We start from the raw sequence: 20,747 nt of genomic DNA, 5'->3' as shown, positions 1-20,747 counted from the left end.
ACAGTCCCATCGGTGAACTCCTTCGGCAGGCGAGGCTGCGTTGGCTGGGTCATGGCGCCTAGCCATGACCCGGATCGAGGGGGCTAAACGGGCACGGTAACCGGCTAGAGAAGAGATGGGCTGATGTGGCACAGGAGAATGTGGAGATTATTGGACTCTCCAATGACCGGTAGCAGCGGTGTCAAGATCGGCCTCTGTGGAGGAGGCTTGTGGAGGACGCTGCTGCTGCTGGGCAGTTGGAGGCAGTCGCCCTCCAGCAACAACGGAGGCAGAGGAGCGACGCTCACAACAACGAGCGGAGCACTGGGTGGATAAAACGCAGCCAAGTGGCAGAGTAGGCGGTACAGTTGGTGGTGCATCTACCGGTCATCTCAGTCGGCCAACCCATGGCGCCTGCTGGGTGTCCCAAGATCTCCTGCACCTAGCCTGGCACAGTAGGGGTACAGCTGGTGGTGCATCTACCGGTCATCTCAGTCGGCCAACCCATGGCACCTGCTGGGTCTGTCCCGAGATCTCCTGCACCTAGCCTGGCACAGTAGGGGTACAGCTGGTGGTGCATCTACCGGTCATCTCAGTCGGCCAACCCATGGCACCTGCTGGGTCTGTCCCGAGATCTCCTGCACCTAGCCTGGCACAGTAGGCGGTACAGCTGGTGGTGCATCCGAGCGAGCCTTCTACACTCCACGTGAAGGCCTGGACGTGCACCTAGCCTGGCACGAGCGCCGTGCTGACGTCACAACAACAAGAACAATCGCGTCGAATGACGGTTGTTGTTGTTGTTGTGGTGAGTGTCCGCGCATTTTGTAGCGGGTCAGTGCCGCCGCTGCTGCGCTCACTTGACGAAGACGGAGGACAGACTGGTAAATAACTACTGTCCTGTACACTGTGCCGGTCTGGAGGTTATATTCTTGGTTCTTTCTGTAAACCATTTCGGGTTTTAATTGATTGTTCACGCTTACGGTGGCTTTCAGACCGCATCCATTATTTTTCGTCTCCCCCCTCCTCTTTCCCGAATATAGATGGACTCGTCCATCTGAACAAACTGTCAAATCGCTCTCCGTGGTGCTGACGTTAAAAAGTAAAACGCCACTTTTTTTTCAAATTTTCTTGCTGTGGTTTTCACACCTGATGACGATTGCTTCTTGTAAATTTTTATTTAAAGCTTTCGTGACTGCAGTAATTCATATTCTTAGCTCTTTCGGTAAAGTCACGTTGAAGGGAAACAATAAAATAATAAAATATATATAAAACAATAAAAATTCTCACGACGTTTCGACCATAACACAAACGTCGTGAGAATTTTTATTGTTTTATATATATTTTATTATTTTATTGTTTCCCTACAACGTGACTTTACCGAAAGAGCTAAGAATATGGATTGCTTCTTGTGTTGCAGTCGAAACGTCGTGAGAATTGTATTGTTTTATATTTGTATAATTAAATTGTTTCCCTTCTACGTGGTGAACTTTACCGAAAGAACCAAGAATATGAATCCCTGCAGTCACGAAAGCTTTAAATCAGAGGTTCTGGAGGTTGTTAAAGTAAAAATAAAATAAAAATAAACCTGCGACCGCGGTCACGTGGTGCGTGGCCCCGGTCGCCATGGAGACGCGTCTCAGGCTTCACCCACCCCTCCACGTTGAGGCCTCGCGCCACGGGCACCGGGTCCGTTTATTGAAAACAAAAAAAACAACAACAACAACAACGGCGTCGACAACACATCTAAAATTAACAACGGCGTCAGCGACAAACGACGTTAATAGGGACGCAAGCGACGTCGCGAGAGAGCCGTCGTGAACGTTGCGGTGCGGGAGATGACGGAGCTGCTGTGCAGGTGGCTCAACGAGGAGCTGCAGCTGTCACGACGCCTGGGTGAGGGGACGGGGTGAGGGGTGAGGAGACGGGGTGAGCAGACGGGGTGAGGAGACGGGGCGAGGGGTGAGGGGACGGGGTGAGGAGACGGGGTGAGGAGACGGGGTGAGGGGTGAGGAGACGGGGTGAGGGGACGGGGTGAGGGGTGAGGAGACGGGGTGAGGGGTGAGGGGACGGGGTGAGGGGACGGGGTGAGGGGTGAGGAGACGGGGTGAGGGGTGAGGAGACGGGGTGAGGGGACGGGGTGAGGGGTGAGGAGACGGGGTGAGGGGTGAGGAGACGGGGTGAGGGGTGAGGGGACGGGGTGAGGGGTGAGGGGTGAGGGGACGGGGTGAGGGGTGAGGAGACGGGGTGAGGGGACGAGGTGAGGGGACGGGGTGAGGAGACAGGGTGAGGATACGGGGTGAGGGGACGGGGTGAGGAGACAGGGTGAGGGGTGAGGAGACGGGGTGAGGAGACGGGGTGAGGGCACGTCGTGAGGGGACGGGGTGAGGGGACGGGGTCAGGAGAAGGGGTGAGGGACGGGGTGAGGGACGGGTTGAGGAGACGGGGTGAGGAGCGAGAGGGTCGAGGGAGAGGCGATTTGGTGAGGTTACACGGCAGAGAGAGGATAAAGATGACAGGGGATAGATGGTGAGGATCAAGGGTGAGAGTTTGGAAGATAATTATGGGATGAGATGGTAATGGTGAGCAAGGAGAGAGTGTGAGATCATAAATGAGAGATTGAGGGGAGAGAGGGTGAGTGAATGAATGAATGAGCAGGTTATGAATGAGTATATTAGGTAGGTGAGTGAGCGAGCTTATGGGTGAGCACGTGAGTTAACGAATGGGTGGGTGGGAAAGTGTATGGGTGGAAAGGTGAGTGAATGACCCGTCGGTGAACAGGTGGGTGAGTAGGCATGTAAGTGAATGTGGTGAGTGAGTTGGTGTGTGAGTAGATGAACAAGGGGATTGAGTGAGTATGTGGGTTAGTGGGTGTATGACAAAGTGATTGAGAATTTAATGTAACGTGTTTCCATTTGTTACAGAGCCCCAGACATTGTCACAGGAGCTGGCAAGTGGGTTTATAATCGGGGAGATTCTCCACCGTTACAAACTGCAGGATGACTTCTCAGCCTTCTCGAAAGCAAGGTGTGTCATCATCAACGCTGAAAAATTACCTGAAAATAATTTAAATACAATTACACATTGCAAGATCACCCCCGTACTGTGAAAACTTCACAAGACCCTCCAACAAAAGAGTGAAGCTCTCCTGGGTAAAACAAGCGAAACAATATCTTACGAAACTACTGAACTATTTTTATTTTACTAGGTAAGGCACACTGAGCTATATATAGCTCTTTTTCAGAAGTGGTCTGGCCACAAATGATTGCTCAACGAAGTGGCTTATCATATGGAAATGTATAGCAGCCAAATACTCTTAAACGCACATTGATTCTTAACGTCGTGGTCTTTGCGTCTCCATCTCTTGCAGCACGGCCGAGGCGAAGCTCAACAATTTCACCCGCGTGGAGGCTCCGCTGCGGCTGCTCGGAGTGGCGTTCGACACGAAGGTGGCGCGTGGCCTGATGCGCGCCGAGCCCGGCGTGGCCACGCGCCTCCTTTACCAGCTCCACGTGGCCCTGCAGCGCATGCGGCGCGCTGGCCTTACGGGGGCCGCCCTGCAGGCCATGCAGCCGCCCGCGCCTGCGCGCCTTCACGCGCTGGGCACCGAGATGTACCAGCAGGTGAACGAAGTGGTGGAGGGAGAGATTACAACTGGACATCTGTGAAAAAAAGCTTCATAACTCGTCGGATTCCTGCAAGATTAATGCATATTTTGATTCAGTATGTTGACAGTATGCCCATGTTTGTCTCTCGACACATTCCATCGGCCATAAATTTGAAGGCGCATTCGCCGCTGGTTAGCATTATACACAGAGCAGTTACCGCTCCCTACTGGCAGATGAATACCCCAGGTCACTCTTGCAAATGAAACTCACCTGTTCTCTTGAGTTCTCACCCAATTAAACAAAATAATATGAATGAGTGATTATTGAATGTGAGTCGTTGGCAGCATCATCATCATCATATTCATGATGCCTTGTCTGCACGTGAACAGCAGCTGAAGGGTAAAGTGGCACGCCAGGTGGAGGTGAACCTGCAGCAGCTGACCAGCACGTTTGAACAGCGAGCCCGAGAGCGGGAGGCTGGGCGCGTCATGCAGGAACTCAAGCAGCGCGAGGCTCGCGAGCAGACCCTCATGGAGCAGCGCAAGCGAGAGCAGGCAAAGGTGCACGATTCCCGTCGTTTTAATACCATCGCCATAATAAATATATACAAATATTTTATTTGCATGCCTTTATCAAACCACTGCCTATGACCAACTCACTCAGAATGTGCCCACGCTCCTTAGACCTCAGAGGCTAAGCACCGATTAGCATGGTTGGCTACGTATGGTGCGGAAGAAGTTTACCGTACGTACAGGTGCTACCGCTAGGCCATGTCACCGCTCGTTGTTCTATCATGCTTGGACGACAGCAGGGGGTGGGTGGCCCTGTTGCTTGTAGTAGCGTCGATAATGTTTTGAGATTGCCTGTGCTGCAGCTTCACCAGAAAAGGAGACGACAGGACGAGCTGATGGCGCAGCTGCAGGCTGCTACGGTGCGCCTTCCCGCACCACCACTCAACCGCACGCTCCAGGCGATCACTGCCAGGAGGCACCAGCAACAGCAGCGCATCGCACAGGTAGTTTGCGCCACAACTTACAATTACGTGGCATTGCGTAACATTGAGAATGAGTGGATTTGCGATGGCCGGGTGGCTCAGAGGTCAGAGCGCTGAGCTGGCATGGCTGAGATCCTGGGTTCCGATCCAGGCAGCTGCCTGTCATTAATCCAGGTTCTGCAGTGTAGAGAGTCGATGGTCTTAGCCTGTTTTTTTCAGTTTTCATTTATTAGGTATAACCCTGTGAGCCATGCAGCTCTTGACTCGGGTGCAACCGCAACAAACAAAAACATGAACAAGAAACATCTTAAAGTGACAACACGCAACAGAAAAATCCAGGAAAAAACAGCAAAGTCTTCCAGAAAAAACACCGTATTTCAACGTTGTGTGCAAAAATCCCAGTGGGATGCAAGTCAAACAATAACAACCATAAGACAATTTAGATTAAAGTTATCAAGCTAACTCTGTACTACAATAAACAAAATGGCGAAACCAAAACGTTTTCAAAATCACCAAAATAAAGCTATAAAAACAGTGGAACAGTACTCATAGGAACTGTGATTTAAATTTAACAATAAACGATATACATAACATGTACGACCAAACTTTGCAGCCATAGCTGGCTGCATGAGTCACTCCATAACAGCAGGAGTATCAGTAGCAGTATCAAAAATGTTCAATACACCTTTAAAGATCAGCGGTCATCCGGAACGATACATTTCATTTAAAGCCATTCTGAATAGCAGTGGCAGCTAGGGGTGTACAACTCCTCTAGAGCAGTTTTGAGTGAAGATCCCACAGGTAGTCTCACAGGTAACAAACAAGTGCAAAAAAACCTCCATTATATTAAAACCTTGGATTGCGAGTAACTTGGTCTGCGAGTGTTTTGCAAGACGAGCAAATTTTTAAAATAAATATTAATTTGATAAACGAGCGAGGTCTTGCAATACGAGTAGTACATATACCCTTTGTCTGCCGAGCGTCACGTGATCACAACTGATATACGAGTGCTTTGATATACGAGTGCTTTGGATTACAAACACGTTTCCGGAACGAATTATGCTCGCAATCCAAGGTTTTACTGTATATTAAATTTAGTTCTGCACTTTAATTTCTGTGAACTCCAGTTCTGAGAAAGAAAATAACATTATTTTGTCTGCCATGTCACCAACTTTACTCTTGGTGACAGGGAGGGTGGGAAAGTGCTGCCCTCTACTGTTTGGCGAGAGGTCACTTTAAGGGGTCTAAGAGACAGCTCTTTGTTATCTGCTTCCGTGGACCATTCCCTAATACACAGAGTTGCACTGCCGCTCTGTAACACATCTGGATGGATTCTTCATCTCTTTATGTGATGCCGATAGTGCAATCAGGATAACATTGGAGAAAAAAGCAAAACAATATTTTTAAAAATAATTTGAGTGAGGTAGACTAAGTTTATGCTAGTTGATATGTATAATGCACAGATTAATCGATTAAGATCGTCTCTTAAAGTCACCAAAAACGCATCGAATTGTGTAAGCGTCAAAACTTTTCCGTTTGTACATGTATGTAATGGGTTCATGTGACTTTGAGTCAATTTGAGTCAAATTAGAAGCCTGAATTGTCGAAGCCAAAGTGATTTCTTGCTCCAATGAGCATTGAGGCAGTGCAAGCCTCTCATTACAGCTCTGAGCCAGTTATAGTAATTCCACATTCCTATGGCGGGAGGTGAGTGTATTCATAGGCCAACCACTGTTGCGTTGCCCACAAGGGTGGTATTCGTTTTTAACGACCTTGGAGGATGATGGGCTGAGTCAACTTTTTCACCAGTATTTGAACTCGCGACCTTCTGATTGTGAGCCGCCTGCTGTAAAGTTGATCGATCTCACTGGATCAATTCTGCCTAGCTAGACACATTTTAATTGTGATACGGGAGTAAATCATTACATCCCAAGTGTCCAGCGCTCACATATTTATACCTGACTATTCCCTGCTGTATTCATGCGTGCTGCATATTTTGTGTTTTCAGAATACATTGATGGAAATACATCTCTTTGAGAAAACCTTGAAGATGAGGGTCAGTACCGGATATGACAATCCAGACAAGTAGGTATACAGTTGCACACTACACATAGAATGAAATCATGAATAAATATTCATGATTTTTGGTTCTTTCGGTGAAGTCACGTAGAATGGAAATAAAATAATAAAAATAAAACGTAATATTTTTATTATTTTATTTCCATTCTACGTGAATTTACCGAAAGAACCAAGAAGACGAATCCCTGCAGTCACGAAAGCTTTAAATCGAAAAATATTCATGATTCATGATTTTGATAGTGCTATCATTAAATACTCTTGCCACATTCTGTGTACTGCTGACAAACCTTATTTAACATCATGATTCATAATTGGTATTTTGGGTGAGACCACATAATTACGTGGACAAATTGTTGACATGTAACCCTCCAGCATGTGACAGCCAAACAAATAAAATTGTCACGTGTACAAGCATTTAACGTGTCAATTATTATTAATATCATATCAGTTCACCTGTTTAGCTTACGTTTAACATTGTGGGTGTCTCAAAGCAATATCTAAATATTTTGGCGGTGTCTACAAGCCCATGACCCCCAACACGGTGGCTTTGCCCCTGGGAGGTGGTAATACCTGCTCAAGTATAAAAATGCGCTTCGTAAAAGTTTACGAGTTGGATGTTGACTGTCTTAACAGGGTGGAGTACGTGGGGGAGATTCGGCGCAGGCTGCAGGAGGATGGACAAGCGCGGAACCAGCGAGAGAAGCGTCGCAGGGCGGTTTTGGTGCAGCAACTTCAGGCCCAGCGGGATATGGAGGTTATGAATTGTCTCTAGAAAATATTTCCTAAGTGAGGGGTTCCTGCGATATGGCGATGCTCAGAAATATTGCATGAGATAATGGCGTCATCTGTTTTGCTAAATACTGTACTATTAAATCGTGACTATTGTTAATCATGTTATTTTTATGAATTATTTGTTAATCTCGACCATCAGCCGTCATCCGTTCTTGCTCAAGCTCACTCAATCTTAAGAGTCCATTTTGTGCTTCTAACTTTGAATATTTTCTGAAATCCACGTATTCCTCTTTCTCTCCGTACAATTCCAAGCATGCACATGTCCACGTTTCTTTGCTCCCATTTCAGTTCTTGTTCTCTCCTGTAACGATGACAATGCAGAGAAGTGGTCACTTTCCCTTCGCAGAAGGGGTGGTTTCATAAGCAGGGGGTGGGGGATCACTGGAAAAGATGTTGCTGTAATGTGCAGGAGCTGGATCGGGTGGAGGAGCTGGTGGGACGGCTGATGAGACAGAGCCAGCAGGAGCAGCGTGTTGCCGTGCAGCTGCTGCTAACGCGGCAGCACAAGGAGACGGTGCGGCAAAACCGTCTGGAGCGCCACTACCAGCTCGCTGAACGTCGCCATCGCGAGTTCTTGGAGGCTCTGGACGCTGACGCTGTGAGTCGGTATGCAGATGACACAGTACGTCGGGGTAGGGGAATTTACAGCCCATGGGTTAGATCTGACCCACAACTTCATTTCATACTGACCCATAGCCAAATGAGGCCCACCGCTCCATAAAAACCCCGCGAACAACATTTATTCGTCACTGTAAGCATCTTAGCAACAGTAATTGGGTCATAGATTTGAATATTTTCAACTTGCCATCAATGTTTAAAATTTTTGCACGCTCAGCCGCTTTTGTCACTGTAAAAGCATAGTTACATACAAACGTATTTTTTTCTATGATCATTGGACAGCACTGAGATGTGTGTTCATGTGTGGTCCGCTGGATGCAATATAAAAGTCTTATTCGACCCTCACTAAGGTAAAGGTTCCCTGCCCCTGCTTTATGTTCGGAGAGGCATTGTTATGCATCTTCAGCACGTACACGTGTGTAAGCGTTGTGGTGTGCATGCGTGTGCGTGCGTGCACGTACGCAGGCACGTTCGCGCTGGGAAAGCGAGGAGAAGCGAGAGCAGGCAGAGCGCGAGCGGGAGCTGCACGCTCACCTGCTGGCGGAACGCATGGCTGCTCGGCATGCCTGGCACAAGCAAATGTGCATGGGCATCGTGCTGCATGTGGTGGACTTGGCGACCCGGCAGGCCGAGTATAGGGAACTCACCGGCAGGTGTGTGTGTGTGTGTGCTTCATAGATTTTCAGGAACAACACTTGGCCCAACAGTCTGTTAAAGACGATATGGGGAATCTTTGTCTTTTGTCTTTGCACGTGCTACTCTTGCCACTTTGGGAGTGGCGGAGTAGTGGATAGCGCACTGTGCTACGAACCCGGCGACCCTAGCTTGATTCCCGCTCATGGCCAACACCAGTGACGATTATCTGAATCTGTAGTGAGCCTCCCCTAGGTCGACTCAGCCTCAAATGAGTACCTGGTGTGGTGTGTAAACACCGCCATTAGGGAGACAAAGGCGGCCGGGTGTGGTGCTGGCCACCTACCCCCTCGTGTGCCATGGCAGCCTTCATCTGATGCTCGCTAACAGCAATTGCCCCAAAAGTCTGTTGAAGCCTATACGGGGGATCTTTGTCTTTGTGTATGTGGTTCATCGGTTTTTTGGAACAGCGCTTGCCCCAACAGTCCGTTATAGACTATATGTGCGATCTTTGTCTCTGTGCGTGCTATTCTTACCAATCACATTGGGAGCGGTGGTGTCGTGGTCTATGCTACAAACTTGGCGACCAGAGTTCGATTTCGGCTCACGATCAACATCAGTGCCAAATTTTTTATCCGGTTCTGAGCCTTCACAAGGTCGACTCACCCTTAAATGAGTACCTTTTGTGGTGTGTAAAAATCTTCACTGGGGAAACAAACTTCAAACTTGAACTTCTTTCGCATCGTACATAGCCAACCATGCTAAGCCGGGTGTGTTGTTGGGCACACCATCCCATCGTGTGCTGGTGCTAGCCACACGTGATAAGCCAATTACATCAAATCTCATCTCAACACAATTAAAAGTGCACCCCCAGTTTCAGTTGTCCCTGTGCAGCCAAAGGTGACTTGTCTCCTGGCCTGCAAATAGGTATTCTGATATTTAGGAGCAATAATGGCTATGTGTACTCCCAATTAAGTGATTTGCAGGTAATTTATATACGCCACACTTGCGTTGCTGTACAGGAATATCCCGAAACAGCTGCTGCGCGAGTGGAGGGAGCTGTTTGTGCTGGAGCTGCCTGTTTACGACCCACCTGACCCAAAGGACACTTCCGAGTCCACTGTCTCAATGGCCCACAAGGAAGCACAGGCAGCGCTTGATGAGCAAGACTTCTTAGATTACCTGGTGCGGTGTGCACACTTTTTTCAACGATACTACACCACCACCATAATCGTCCTCATCAACCACAAGCAGTCCACAGCTGGATGATGTCCTCCCCAAGTTATTGTCATGCCCCACCACGGTGCTGTCCATCTAGCACCTGAACATGAGCTAATTTTATCGCTCCATCTCCTCCTTTGGCTGACCAATCCGTCGTTATTCTCAACCACTTACCCAAGGCCACTTACTTTTCCTAGCATCGTTATCTCTTTGTGCACTTTTCAGCTTTTTTTCTCATTTCTTTGTCATTGTCGATATTTCTGATCCATATGTCCATATATGGTAAAACGAGGGTGAAAGGTACTTTTACAAGCAGTGTATTTTCATTAATGCATGTGGATTTCTGCAAGTTGCATAAGTTTTCCAAGACCATGTCTAGGGTCATTACGATTCAGTGTATATGCCAGAGGCTCGCAGCAGCCAGACCAAAGCAACTTATCCAATACACTGAGAGTAGCGGGAAAAGTGTGTCAGGCCTTTCCGTCAGGCTCCTTTGTTTATCGGTGGGTTTATTATTGCAGTCATTATTTATGAAGGCTTCAATTAATTAATGAAAGAAAGCAAAACCCACATCACATTCGTGTCTTTTGCCGCGGGAAAAAATCTATTCATTCATGGGTGATCTTTTATTTAGCACCTGGTAAGCGCTCAATGGGACAAAAATATCTTTTGTGAAGGAGGTCTTGAGTAAATGTAAGGGATATCAACAGCAATGTACAGCTGCACTTAATACGGAACCACCCTGTCAAGCTAAGTAAATCTTCGTCACGTTGCACCGCCTGTTGTTCTTGTCACGATGTTCGACGTTTCACTGCGCATGCTGAGAGCTTCTTCGTGAACCGAATCGAATCGGTCACTTGGTTCAGTACCGAATGAAATTCCCAGAACATGGAGCGAAACTTTGAACGTTACGACGGGCAACGCGTGTTAAGACTCGTAAACGCGTCAGAGACTTGCCCAGTTGAAGCTACCTCCTTATCGCTAACCCTGCAGGGCATGAAAGGAGAGTGGCAAGCTGTGGATGGCAGTTCAGCCATGGAGCCGCCCCCCAACAATGCCGTCTTGGGTCATGTGGTACGGCATATTTGCACATTAGTGCGTCCTCCACGGTCACTCGCACCACCCGTCGCCTTGCCTCCATCCTCCATCCGTGCCTGCGTTCTGGGAAAGCCCTTCTCGGGGAAAACCAGCTGTCTGCAACGCCTGTCACAAGGTACGATGCCTGTGTAACACCCGCAGCCATACACCAATGCACTACTCTGTTGTAAGAGGGATGCATCCCACTAAAAGCCATAGACTGTGAGAATGTTTACGGTCATGTGAATAATGTATTGCATTTGGATGGAGTGATGACGTTGCGGTTAGCTTACTGGGCTACAAACATTGCAACCTAAGTTTGATTTCAAGCCATGACTAGCTGAACCAGCACTTGGGCTGTCCCCTTCACCGACCCACCCTGACCAGCATGGTGAAGTATGTTGATAATATGTCTGCTCACATAAATGAATTTATTTTGTGGACACAATTGAATGTGTGGCTGTGCACACGTTTGTATAAGTGTGCTCTTTGTTGTCCTTCCCCCACACCTCCGATGAGTTGGCTACGTACGGTGCGAAAGAAGTTCAACATGACGACGTGGCTACGTGTGCATTTCTGATACTCTGTTAATGGATGTGCCGTGCTGTCTGTGCCTCCAGAGTGTGGGCTGGTGACGTTGAACGTGTCTGCTCTATTGCTCGAGTCTATGGAGACCTACAATGCAAGCCTCTACTCCACTGAGCACGAGGTCTCCACTGAGTGATTGAAGGCACCCTCGTTAATTTCTGACCAAATATAAGCAGGAATTGAAAGCACTTGTTCTACCAAATTCATTCGTTTGTAGGAGAGGACACGAGTGAGCAATGTACAAAAATACTACAGTAGTTGTTATCCTCTGAATTGTATAATATCCATGTTCTGCTGTTGTGCTGAATTGTATATAGTAAATTACACAATCATTCTCGCCATATAAAATAATATTAATCGCACTTTGGTTCATAAGCCTATGGCCATGCTGGATCAGCTTTTTCCGGTAGCATTGGTTTAATAATAATAATAATAAAAATCAGTTTAAAGTTGGATGCGTTGGCTAAGTCATGAGTTCAGGATTGGATCGTTTTTACGTGAACGCTTAAGTGAAGTTTATGGAACTCTTTGTTAGGAGGACGATGAGAGGATCGTGGCAGAAGGGGATGACAATCATGAGGAGGCCGACCCTGTGACCCATGCTGAGGTCTGGCACCGCACCTACGTGGGGCATCATCACATCATCACATTCCATGGGCAGAAAGCCCGTAGGTGTCTACTGCACATTTCGTCATTTGTTTCCACTTTCCTTTGTCTTGTGCCAATATGCTCAAGTAGTGCACATTTTTCTGGCGTGAATCTCTTATGTCGCAAGCCATTCTGTTAGGTCTTCCTCTATTTCCTGTTCCATCTTATTTTACGAACAATACACTTAATTTTCCTGTTGTCCATCCTACATGTGTCCAAACAGTGCCAGTTTCCTTCTCATCACTGCCTGCATCAGGTCTTCTTCATTGTACAACCTTTTTCTTACTTCTACGTTGGTAACTCTTTGGGTCCAGCTGAGATGCAGTTTCCTTCTGTAGCAATAACTGCGGGGGCCAGCACTCTCCAATTACCAGCCCTCACTGATGCACTCCTGTCACCCGCTCACTCTCGGCCTGTCGCCTCCTTATCACTCTTCTATCGCTACCACCACACTGTTACTGTTCCCATCACCGTGGCTCATTGATTCCTCCACCCGTGTTGAGGATTGGGTCTACCAGACACTGACTTTTTTTGGCTCATCTGTACCGTGTTCAATCACCCAGACTTCCCCAACTCTGCTCCTCCTCTTTGGACTGTCATCCATTTTTCCATGCTCTCATAATAACCATATTCAATATAAGAAATGTGTTACACCCTTATCTAATATAACTTCGAATGTGCCAGTTTGTTGCTGGCTGCTTGAGGTTTTGGGCCTTTGGGTCCTGTGCTTAGCAACTGTGTTTAAAAAAAAGTCTCATGTTCACCCCAGAAATTTGGCAAGTCAGGGGCGGCTATCATTGTGGTGCCACCACCTATGCCCAGGGAGAATTGTTGCTGTGGTTGCCGTTGTTGTGGCTGACGTAGCTGCCGTGCCACGTGGAGCTGGGAAGACAAGCTTCTGAAGTTCTGGCGCAGGGAGGCGTGGTCCCTGACCAGCTTCTCGTATTTCTTGTGCTTCAAGCGTTGAGGTTTGTGGGGCAGTCTCACTGACTGCCACTGTGCATTCACGTCGCCCAATCACGTCACATTTCTAGGAGACTCAGCCAGGACTCATGGTGAGCTGGCAAACCTTCCCTCTCTCTGCATTGGCCCTGCCTACTGCTTATGGTCTCACCCACTTATTAGCCAACACTGCCCACTACTCGGGGTAGCACTACCCTTTGCCTGTATCATGAGTCGAGCATGGGGCCAGAAAATAATAATGCTAGATTATTATCCGTACTTTGGTGCAGTTAACAGGATGAATGCCATAATAGGATGAATGACGTGCTCCACTCACCCTCCAAAGCACAGATGAGATGCATAATAATCCCAAAGTGGCAGGAAATCTATCCTATTTCCCATGTTTATTGACGCTTATTTATGTGGATGACAGAAGTGAAATGTGTGGGTATTTGGACCTGCTCATTGCGCCCCATTGTCATCGCTGAAAAGAGAAGCAAGCTCTTCTGTATTTGCTTCCTTTTTCTTTATGATGCACGTTCCACTATTTTGTCTTACATTTAGACGCTATAAACAAATCCTGAAGTGTATTGAAATGTATTAATCCTATTAGATTTATTTTTGTACATTTCTTGGTCTGGTTTAATGGCATAAAAACAATGAAACACCGTTTTGATTTTATCCCTGTATAAGGCATTGCTTAACTTTGGTAAGACGCACCCAGAGCTGTGTGTATCCGTGTGTTGGTGGTCCAGGGAATTGCCGGAGCAGACGGGCTGGATACTAGACGGCTTTCCTGCGACAGTGCAACAGGCTAAGCTGTTGGAGAAGGCCCTAACTGGATGGGATGAAGACCTCGAGGAAGGAAACTCGAAGGAAATGGGGCAGCAGGGTAGCGGCACCGCTAGCGGAAAGGTGTCACTGCTGGTGCAGGACCCCTTTGCCCCACCCAAAGCGCCACCTCCTCCACCCGCTCTGGACCTGGCTCTGGTCCTCACGCTGTCCGACAGCGCTGCGTTCGAGAGAGCTGAGAGTACGTCTTGTGAGGACTTACGCGCGCACACACAGTGGCCTGGTATACAGGATATCTTGGGTTCGATCCCAAATCCTGACGCCTGTATATTTGGAGTATGCATGTTCTCCCCGTGGTCGCCTATATTTTTCTCCTTCTCTTCTGGTTTTTACCTCCACATTTAGAATCAACATACGTTTGGAGTATTTGACTCTTATAATTATCCACATTAGCCACTTCGTTGAGCTATCACTTGTGGCTATGTCGCTTCTGAAAAAAAACTATATAATTCAGCAGACCTTGCCTGCTGAAATAAAAATAGTATCCGTAGTCGTACACATCACTTCATTCATGCCCAGAGCTGTAGCACTTCATCAGATGCCATGATCTATCCACTGCTGGATGATGGCTTCCTCCCAAAGCCATCACCATCTCTAGCATGCAATAAACTCTATGTATTTCCAGCGTTATACCCTTCATCATCATCAACCATGACCTATCCACTGCTGGATAAAGGCCTCGCCGACACTATCAGGGTCTCACAATGCAGGAATGCATCTAAGCAACTGCACATGAGCTGATGTCGCTCCATCTCCACAGTGCATTGTGCATGTCCTCTGAGGAATGTGTCCCTCGTAACTCTGGCCATCATCCGTGCTATAGCAATGTATCCTGCCCAAGCCCGCTTCATTTTTCTTAACAGTTAATGCAATGTTTGTAACCTGCTTATATTCTCTAAGCCATGTGCTCCACTTCCTGTCTATCAATTGAATTCCAAATGTGCACCTCTCTCTGCTCGTTTGTGCACATTTCGGCTTTTGTTCCATTTTCTTTGCCACATTTCTGATCCGTACATCATAGCGGATAATACAGAGTGATTAAAAACGTTCTCCGCTAGGCACATTGGTATGTTGTTTCTCATCGAAACGTTCAGTTTTCCTAAATCACTCTAACGTGCTTCGATCTGCCTCTTCATTATTGGCCAATGAAAAAGTATATTCAAGGAATGTGTGGCTTGTAATGAGCGTATGTACTTCCACATAGGCTTTTGCGGTTGTTGCTATGTAGCTCTCCGATGTGTGTTACGAGTTTTTTTTCGGAATGAAGTGTTCAGTTGCTGATGAAACTCTCCCAGCACGTCGAGCGAAACGTCGTACGTCACGCAGAGCGACCCGGAAAAACAAAACACACCTAAGAGAGCATTGAGAGCATTTGTTAAGTGCAGTTTATCTTGCAGGTGCCGAGGCTGTTGATAACGGAGCGGAGGTGGACCTGCATCAACTTCCCAACAAGTAACGCTTGCCAGCACTTAGTCCTGGCACCACCCTAGCCTCGCCGTAGCACCCTTATTTATTCTTCTTGTCTGCCTATGGTCAGTCACAAGGTGTTGTTTCCTCAATCTATAAGCTTTTGTCTCGTTACTTACTTGCTCATGCATAATGTCCATCTGAATGACAGGTGGCCGGGTGGCTTAGAGATCAGAGCACACCGCTGAGATCCTGGGTTTGAACCCAGACAGCCGCTTTTGATTAAGCCAGGTTCTCAAGTGTATTGAGTTGATGATGTCATCCTGGTCATGAAAGATTGCACAAAGATCCACGATGAAATTGAATTTTCTACTTCATTTGGGTAAATTCCATCTCGAAGAATTAAACGAACATCAGTTAAAACAGTTGTGCGACGAAATGTTAACCCTCAATGGCAGAGCGAGTTTAAAAGTTCTGCTATCTGCTGTGTGGACCAGAAACCACTTGAAGGGATCTCAGAGGTAGCTCTGTGATATCTGCTTCCGTTGACTGCGAAGGGGTCGTGCTGCTCTGTGAGGGATTCAAGTGAATTCTCGTCCTCTATTGCATGACACTGATAGCACGATCACGTAAATATAAATGTATCGTTAAACCCGCCACCACCTGGCACAGCCAATTAATAAAGTTTGTTACGCAAACAGAACATGCCAATTCGTTATTAGTACAGCACACTGGTGTGTTGGAGAGCAAATCTACAATATTTCCAATTTGTGTACTCAGATTTACAATCTTACCTTACTAATTGGATGTGTCGGGTGGTGGCGGGTTTAACGGCACGTTTATATTGACTCGATTAAACCCCAAAAAAACATGTATTGTGGAGAAAATATTGTTTACTGACACTGAAAGAAAAAGAAAGCTCTTGAAATGTTTGTCGCACTAGCCATTGCGAAGACGACACGTGTTTTAATATTTGTGCGCGTGTTGTGTGCATGTAGGCTGGTAGGATTTGAAAAACACTGGCCTGACCTGGAGCAGTGGTTTGGGCCTAGGCACGGAGTCCTGCAAAGCGTGTGTGCCCAGACAGATCCGGACTTGTTGTACCAGGGAATGAAGCGGATCTTTGAACAAACCCTTCTGCACAAGCAGCAAATCAGTAAGCCCAAAGGTAATACAAATTCCCATCAGTGGATTTGCATAAGCCCGTTGATTTACACAGATCATCAGAGGCAGCATCGCTTTCAATTCTTTGCATTGTGACTGCATGGCTGAGACCACGCAAATTATACCCTGATCTCCGTGTGTGTCTCCCCCCCCCCCCACATTAAACAGTGTGTAAACAGAACATTTGGATTTAGGGAAATATGAGTAAGACAAAAGGCAGGTACAACAAGTTTTGCTGAGAATTCAAAATATTATGAAAGAATGAACTGCAGGAAATGTTTGAAGAGGTTATTTGAACAAAAATTGCTTTTACAGTTGGACTCAATAGAAATACGTGCAAAACTAAAACGATGTACTCACAAAAAGCACACAGAAACTAGCGGAGGAACACAACAGGAAAACACAATAATGTACACACCGTATATTTCTTGCAATTATTAAAGGTTGACCGGCAACAAAATTTGGAAAGAAGAACTTCATTCTGAAAAGCAAGGCCTGCCTGGGATTCGATACATGTGTAGTGATATAAATGGTGTCACTCGGGTGTTCGCGCCAGCTACTGTTACAGTAGTGCAACTGTACGTCTGGAGCGTCTCTAGCGCCAGAGTAAGTACGGCATATCAGCCAGACCTAGGGGGCATAGTCCTGGTGATGGCCTGAGAGAGGGCAAGGGAGGACGTGGTAGCCTCAGTGGGGCACGTGATGCTGGGTCGGGATCCTTCGGGAAAGGTCTCGAAGGGGGCGTGGCCGATGACAGAGCGAGGCCACGCCCAGGAGCATCAAGGGGCAGTCCTGAGAGTGTTCTTGGCTCGTCTGTGGAATCAAGCCTGGGTCCCGCGTCTCGTCGTCTCCGGGTCTTCGTCTGGAGTTAACTCGCTACTCACGTAGTGAGCCACATCACCTACTAGAGAACCCGAGTTACGTTCAGTGTTACCCGCTAGGGAAGTTGTTAAATAAAAAGTGTTGCCTCCCAGTCCAGAGTGTTTGCCTCCGTGTTGAACACTACACATGTACCGTGAGCTTGAGAATTTATATTAATGGTTCAATTAATTATTGGATCTTGACGACCTTTTTGAAATCCTTCTGCCTGATTGTGTGCATAGAGGAGCCTTTGTTGGAGGATAACACAGCAGCCATTATCCAACAGCCTCCTATGGTCGACATGGACCAACCACAAGACGAAGAGATTCCTACCATGCTTGGGGAAGTACCAAGCACACCAACCATCGGCTCCCAGCAGAAGGGCGCCTCTCCAGGCCGATCTCCTAAAGGTGGGTGGCAGAGCTGTCATCATCTTCCCTTGTACAACTGCACAGCTCCCTTCAACGCCCACATTCACTTATAGCGCTGAAATATGTTTACGTGTGCTTTGTAATGTACGGAAATTCGTTGTAATCTGTCAAAAGGTGTGCTGTGCAAAGTTTAAAACAATAGTTACCCCCCAATTGCCTTATGTACCATTTTGATGTATAGAGCGTATGTGACTGGAAAATATAGCTTTGTGACCATCGGATTGATCCTCCCATCATACCTTGCGTATCACGTGACATCATCATATAGCGAGCATAATTTTGAGTCTTGTTTTAGGTCGCCAACTCAAGAGTCAAAATTATGGTCATAATATTTTAGATAGCAGCAGGAAAATTGTACAACCTTATGCATAATGCACTCATCCTTGTAAGGAATAATCAGTTCAGTGTAGCCATTGCCTCCTGATGCCTTGTAGCTCAGGGGCTTAATGCGGACAAGCGCTCCCTGATCACTGTAGTGACATGTTGGGTGACATTCAAACAATCATTACTCTCATATAATGTGCAAGTGTTTGTCCGTCATGTGCAGTATCTCACACACCTTTACGGCTGTGTGACGCCGGGGTGACGTCATCGCACTTAATGCCAGATCCTTACGAAACACGTGCACGGGCAAGGTCACGATGAAGATATATTTCGTGCAAATGGATCCTTTGTTTAGTCTGACACAGGCTGGTAAATTATGAACATTGCTCGTGAATTTGTAAATACGGAAGCGATGGTTTGGACTACTCAATGACTTTGCAGGCTCACGAAGAAGAACATCAAAGTCCCCGGCATCAGAGGACAAGAAGGAACGGGCGAAGAGCAAGGAGAAGAAAGGGAAATCTCCCCCTCGTTCTGGTGGGTGCTGTTCCTTCGCTTTACCAATGAAGGCCTTCCCACGCCGAATCTGTCATGGGAGTTCTTTGTTTTCTCATTGATACACTATGTATATTAAAGCAAATATTTATAAATTATGAAATATTTTTTTATTTATAAATTATGAAACTATTTTTTATTTTGCCAGGTAAGACCCACTGAGCTATGTAGCTCTTTTTTCAAAAGCGATCTGGCCACAAATAATCGCTCAACAAAGTGGCTTACCACGTGGAAATGTATAGCAGCCAAATACTCCTAAACGCACGTTCATGAATTTGAAAGGGAAAAACCGGAGGACCTGGAGAAGGATCCACGCGTCCACGGGGAGAGAGACATACAAACTCCAAATATATAGGCATCAGGGTGGAGATCAAACCCACGACCTCCTGTATGCCAGGTGAGGTAGTTAACATCTCACCGCCGTGGCGCCCCTACTAAGACATGAAGGGGAGTACCCCAAGATCCGGATCTGATATCACTCCCCACCAGTGTTAGCCATGGCTAGGAATTGAACTCAGGTTGTAGGATTTCCTAGCGCAGTGCGCAAACCACCGCGCCTCCTCTTCACCCCTTTTCGACTGAGATTACGTCCATAGGAGACATCGAGAGATGAAATCAGCTGTTGTGCCGGTGCTATGTGGATTGTTGCAGTGCAGGACCATGACAGATGGCGACGGTTTGAGAAGGCCTTATTCCAGCAGTGGTTTGATTACGGCTGATAAACGTGATTATTATAAATACATGTATTGTTTTATTATTTCGATTGCGGTTATTTACCCAGGAAAGACAGTCCCAAATTTTTTTCTGGACGGTCCTGCCAAGTTTTAGCAGTAGGGGGCGATGTTGCTGCTGATGTGTGTAATGGCAATCTTTCAGCATTGGGATGTTTGGCTAATACCAGTTACATCGTACGTTTGTCTTGAGCTTAATCTGTGTCTGACTTGTTAAACTATGCCACGCGAACGTTTAGGCAAAGCGAAGGGTGCCGGGAAGGAGCAAGCCATTCCGGAGCCCATCGCGGTCGAGACCGTCCCTCCAGGCCCTACACCTGGGAGCTCTGAGTGGGAGTATGTGGACCAGCCCCTGACTCTGGTATCTGGATACATTGTTATCAACACATTACGTCTAGAGCCAAGGGGAAGCGTTTGCGAACGGGAAATAATTTGTAAACATACGGGATTTGTAACGCCATGCTACCTACAGTCTGCACCTCCGGTTAGCACGGTCGGTTACGTACAGTGCAAAAGAAGTTCACCATACATATGTAGTGACTCAGAGACACTAAGAGTAGGAGGCACTCTGTTTATTAACACGGCCTGACAGTAACACTTAGTAACTACAGTTCCCAGTCAGGACAGCTGGTAGACTTCCTGACTGGCGATGCCAAGATGGTGAAGACGGCAATGACGGCGAAGACTTCCAGCAGCACGACAGGATCCTACTTCAAACGACAGCCCCGAGGTCCCCTCCTGGAGCCCCTCTTATACTGTCAGCGTGGTCTGGCTCCGCCCCTGGCCACGCCCCCTTCTGGAACCTACTAGTGGGTTCTAGATGTGCCCCTTCCGTAACCATTCCCCAAGATCCCTCTCTGGTCTATCACGTGGCCTGCTGTCAGTCAGGGCTGCTGTAAGCTGCAGATCTTCTTCCCTACCAGCAGCCAGCACTATGCTGCTACGTGACCGATTCTATGTCACTACACATACATACAGTAAGCGGAGGCCCCTGGGTGCGTCGTCTGTCCCGAAGCAGAAGTTATTTTTGGGTGCGTCGTCTGACTAAAAACATTATACAATGGACAAGCCACGTAAATATATCACAATTGTTCAAAATAAATAAGGTAATAATTTAATTGCAATAATTATTTTTCAATATTGTCGTTAGCATTATGAGCGGTTTTTATATTTTTTTATAAGGATAATTGGTCCACCCTAATTTATTTCATTTGGGCCCTAAACTTTTACTTGGTTTATCTTATGT

General features: G+C 47.1%; 1 protein-coding gene across 1 annotated transcript in view; it reads left to right on the top strand.

The window, feature by feature from the left end:
• The first annotated feature begins 1,587 nt into the window (after positions 1–1,587).
• SPEF2 (sperm flagellar 2) overlaps positions 1,588–20,747 on the top strand; it is a 33,311-nt gene continuing 14,151 nt past the window's right edge. Inside the window, exons 1-20 of the mRNA XM_032970671.2 lie at positions 1,588–1,872; positions 2,901–3,003; positions 3,347–3,599; positions 3,974–4,144; positions 4,459–4,599; positions 6,587–6,663; positions 7,291–7,411; positions 7,859–8,047; positions 8,533–8,720; positions 9,723–9,885; positions 10,915–11,134; positions 11,619–11,707; positions 12,122–12,193; positions 13,099–13,202; positions 13,932–14,209; positions 15,426–15,480; positions 16,434–16,603; positions 17,703–17,870; positions 18,657–18,752; positions 19,741–19,862. Of these exons, the coding sequence (XP_032826562.2) occupies positions 1,815–1,872; positions 2,901–3,003; positions 3,347–3,599; positions 3,974–4,144; positions 4,459–4,599; positions 6,587–6,663; positions 7,291–7,411; positions 7,859–8,047; positions 8,533–8,720; positions 9,723–9,885; positions 10,915–11,134; positions 11,619–11,707; positions 12,122–12,193; positions 13,099–13,202; positions 13,932–14,209; positions 15,426–15,480; positions 16,434–16,603; positions 17,703–17,870; positions 18,657–18,752; positions 19,741–19,862 (2,838 nt within the window). The 5' untranslated portion in view covers positions 1,588–1,814. The remainder of the gene's footprint in view (positions 1,873–2,900; positions 3,004–3,346; positions 3,600–3,973; positions 4,145–4,458; positions 4,600–6,586; positions 6,664–7,290; positions 7,412–7,858; positions 8,048–8,532; positions 8,721–9,722; positions 9,886–10,914; positions 11,135–11,618; positions 11,708–12,121; positions 12,194–13,098; positions 13,203–13,931; positions 14,210–15,425; positions 15,481–16,433; positions 16,604–17,702; positions 17,871–18,656; positions 18,753–19,740; positions 19,863–20,747) is intronic.

Source organism: Petromyzon marinus, chromosome 44 (genome assembly GCF_048934315.1).
Source record: "Petromyzon marinus isolate PM22_M1 ecotype Great Lakes invasive population chromosome 44, UKy_Petmar_22M1.pri1.0, whole genome shotgun sequence".
NCBI classification, from domain to species: domain Eukaryota; kingdom Metazoa; phylum Chordata; class Hyperoartia; order Petromyzontiformes; family Petromyzontidae; genus Petromyzon; species Petromyzon marinus.
This window is presented reverse-complemented; position numbering and strand designations above follow the sequence as displayed.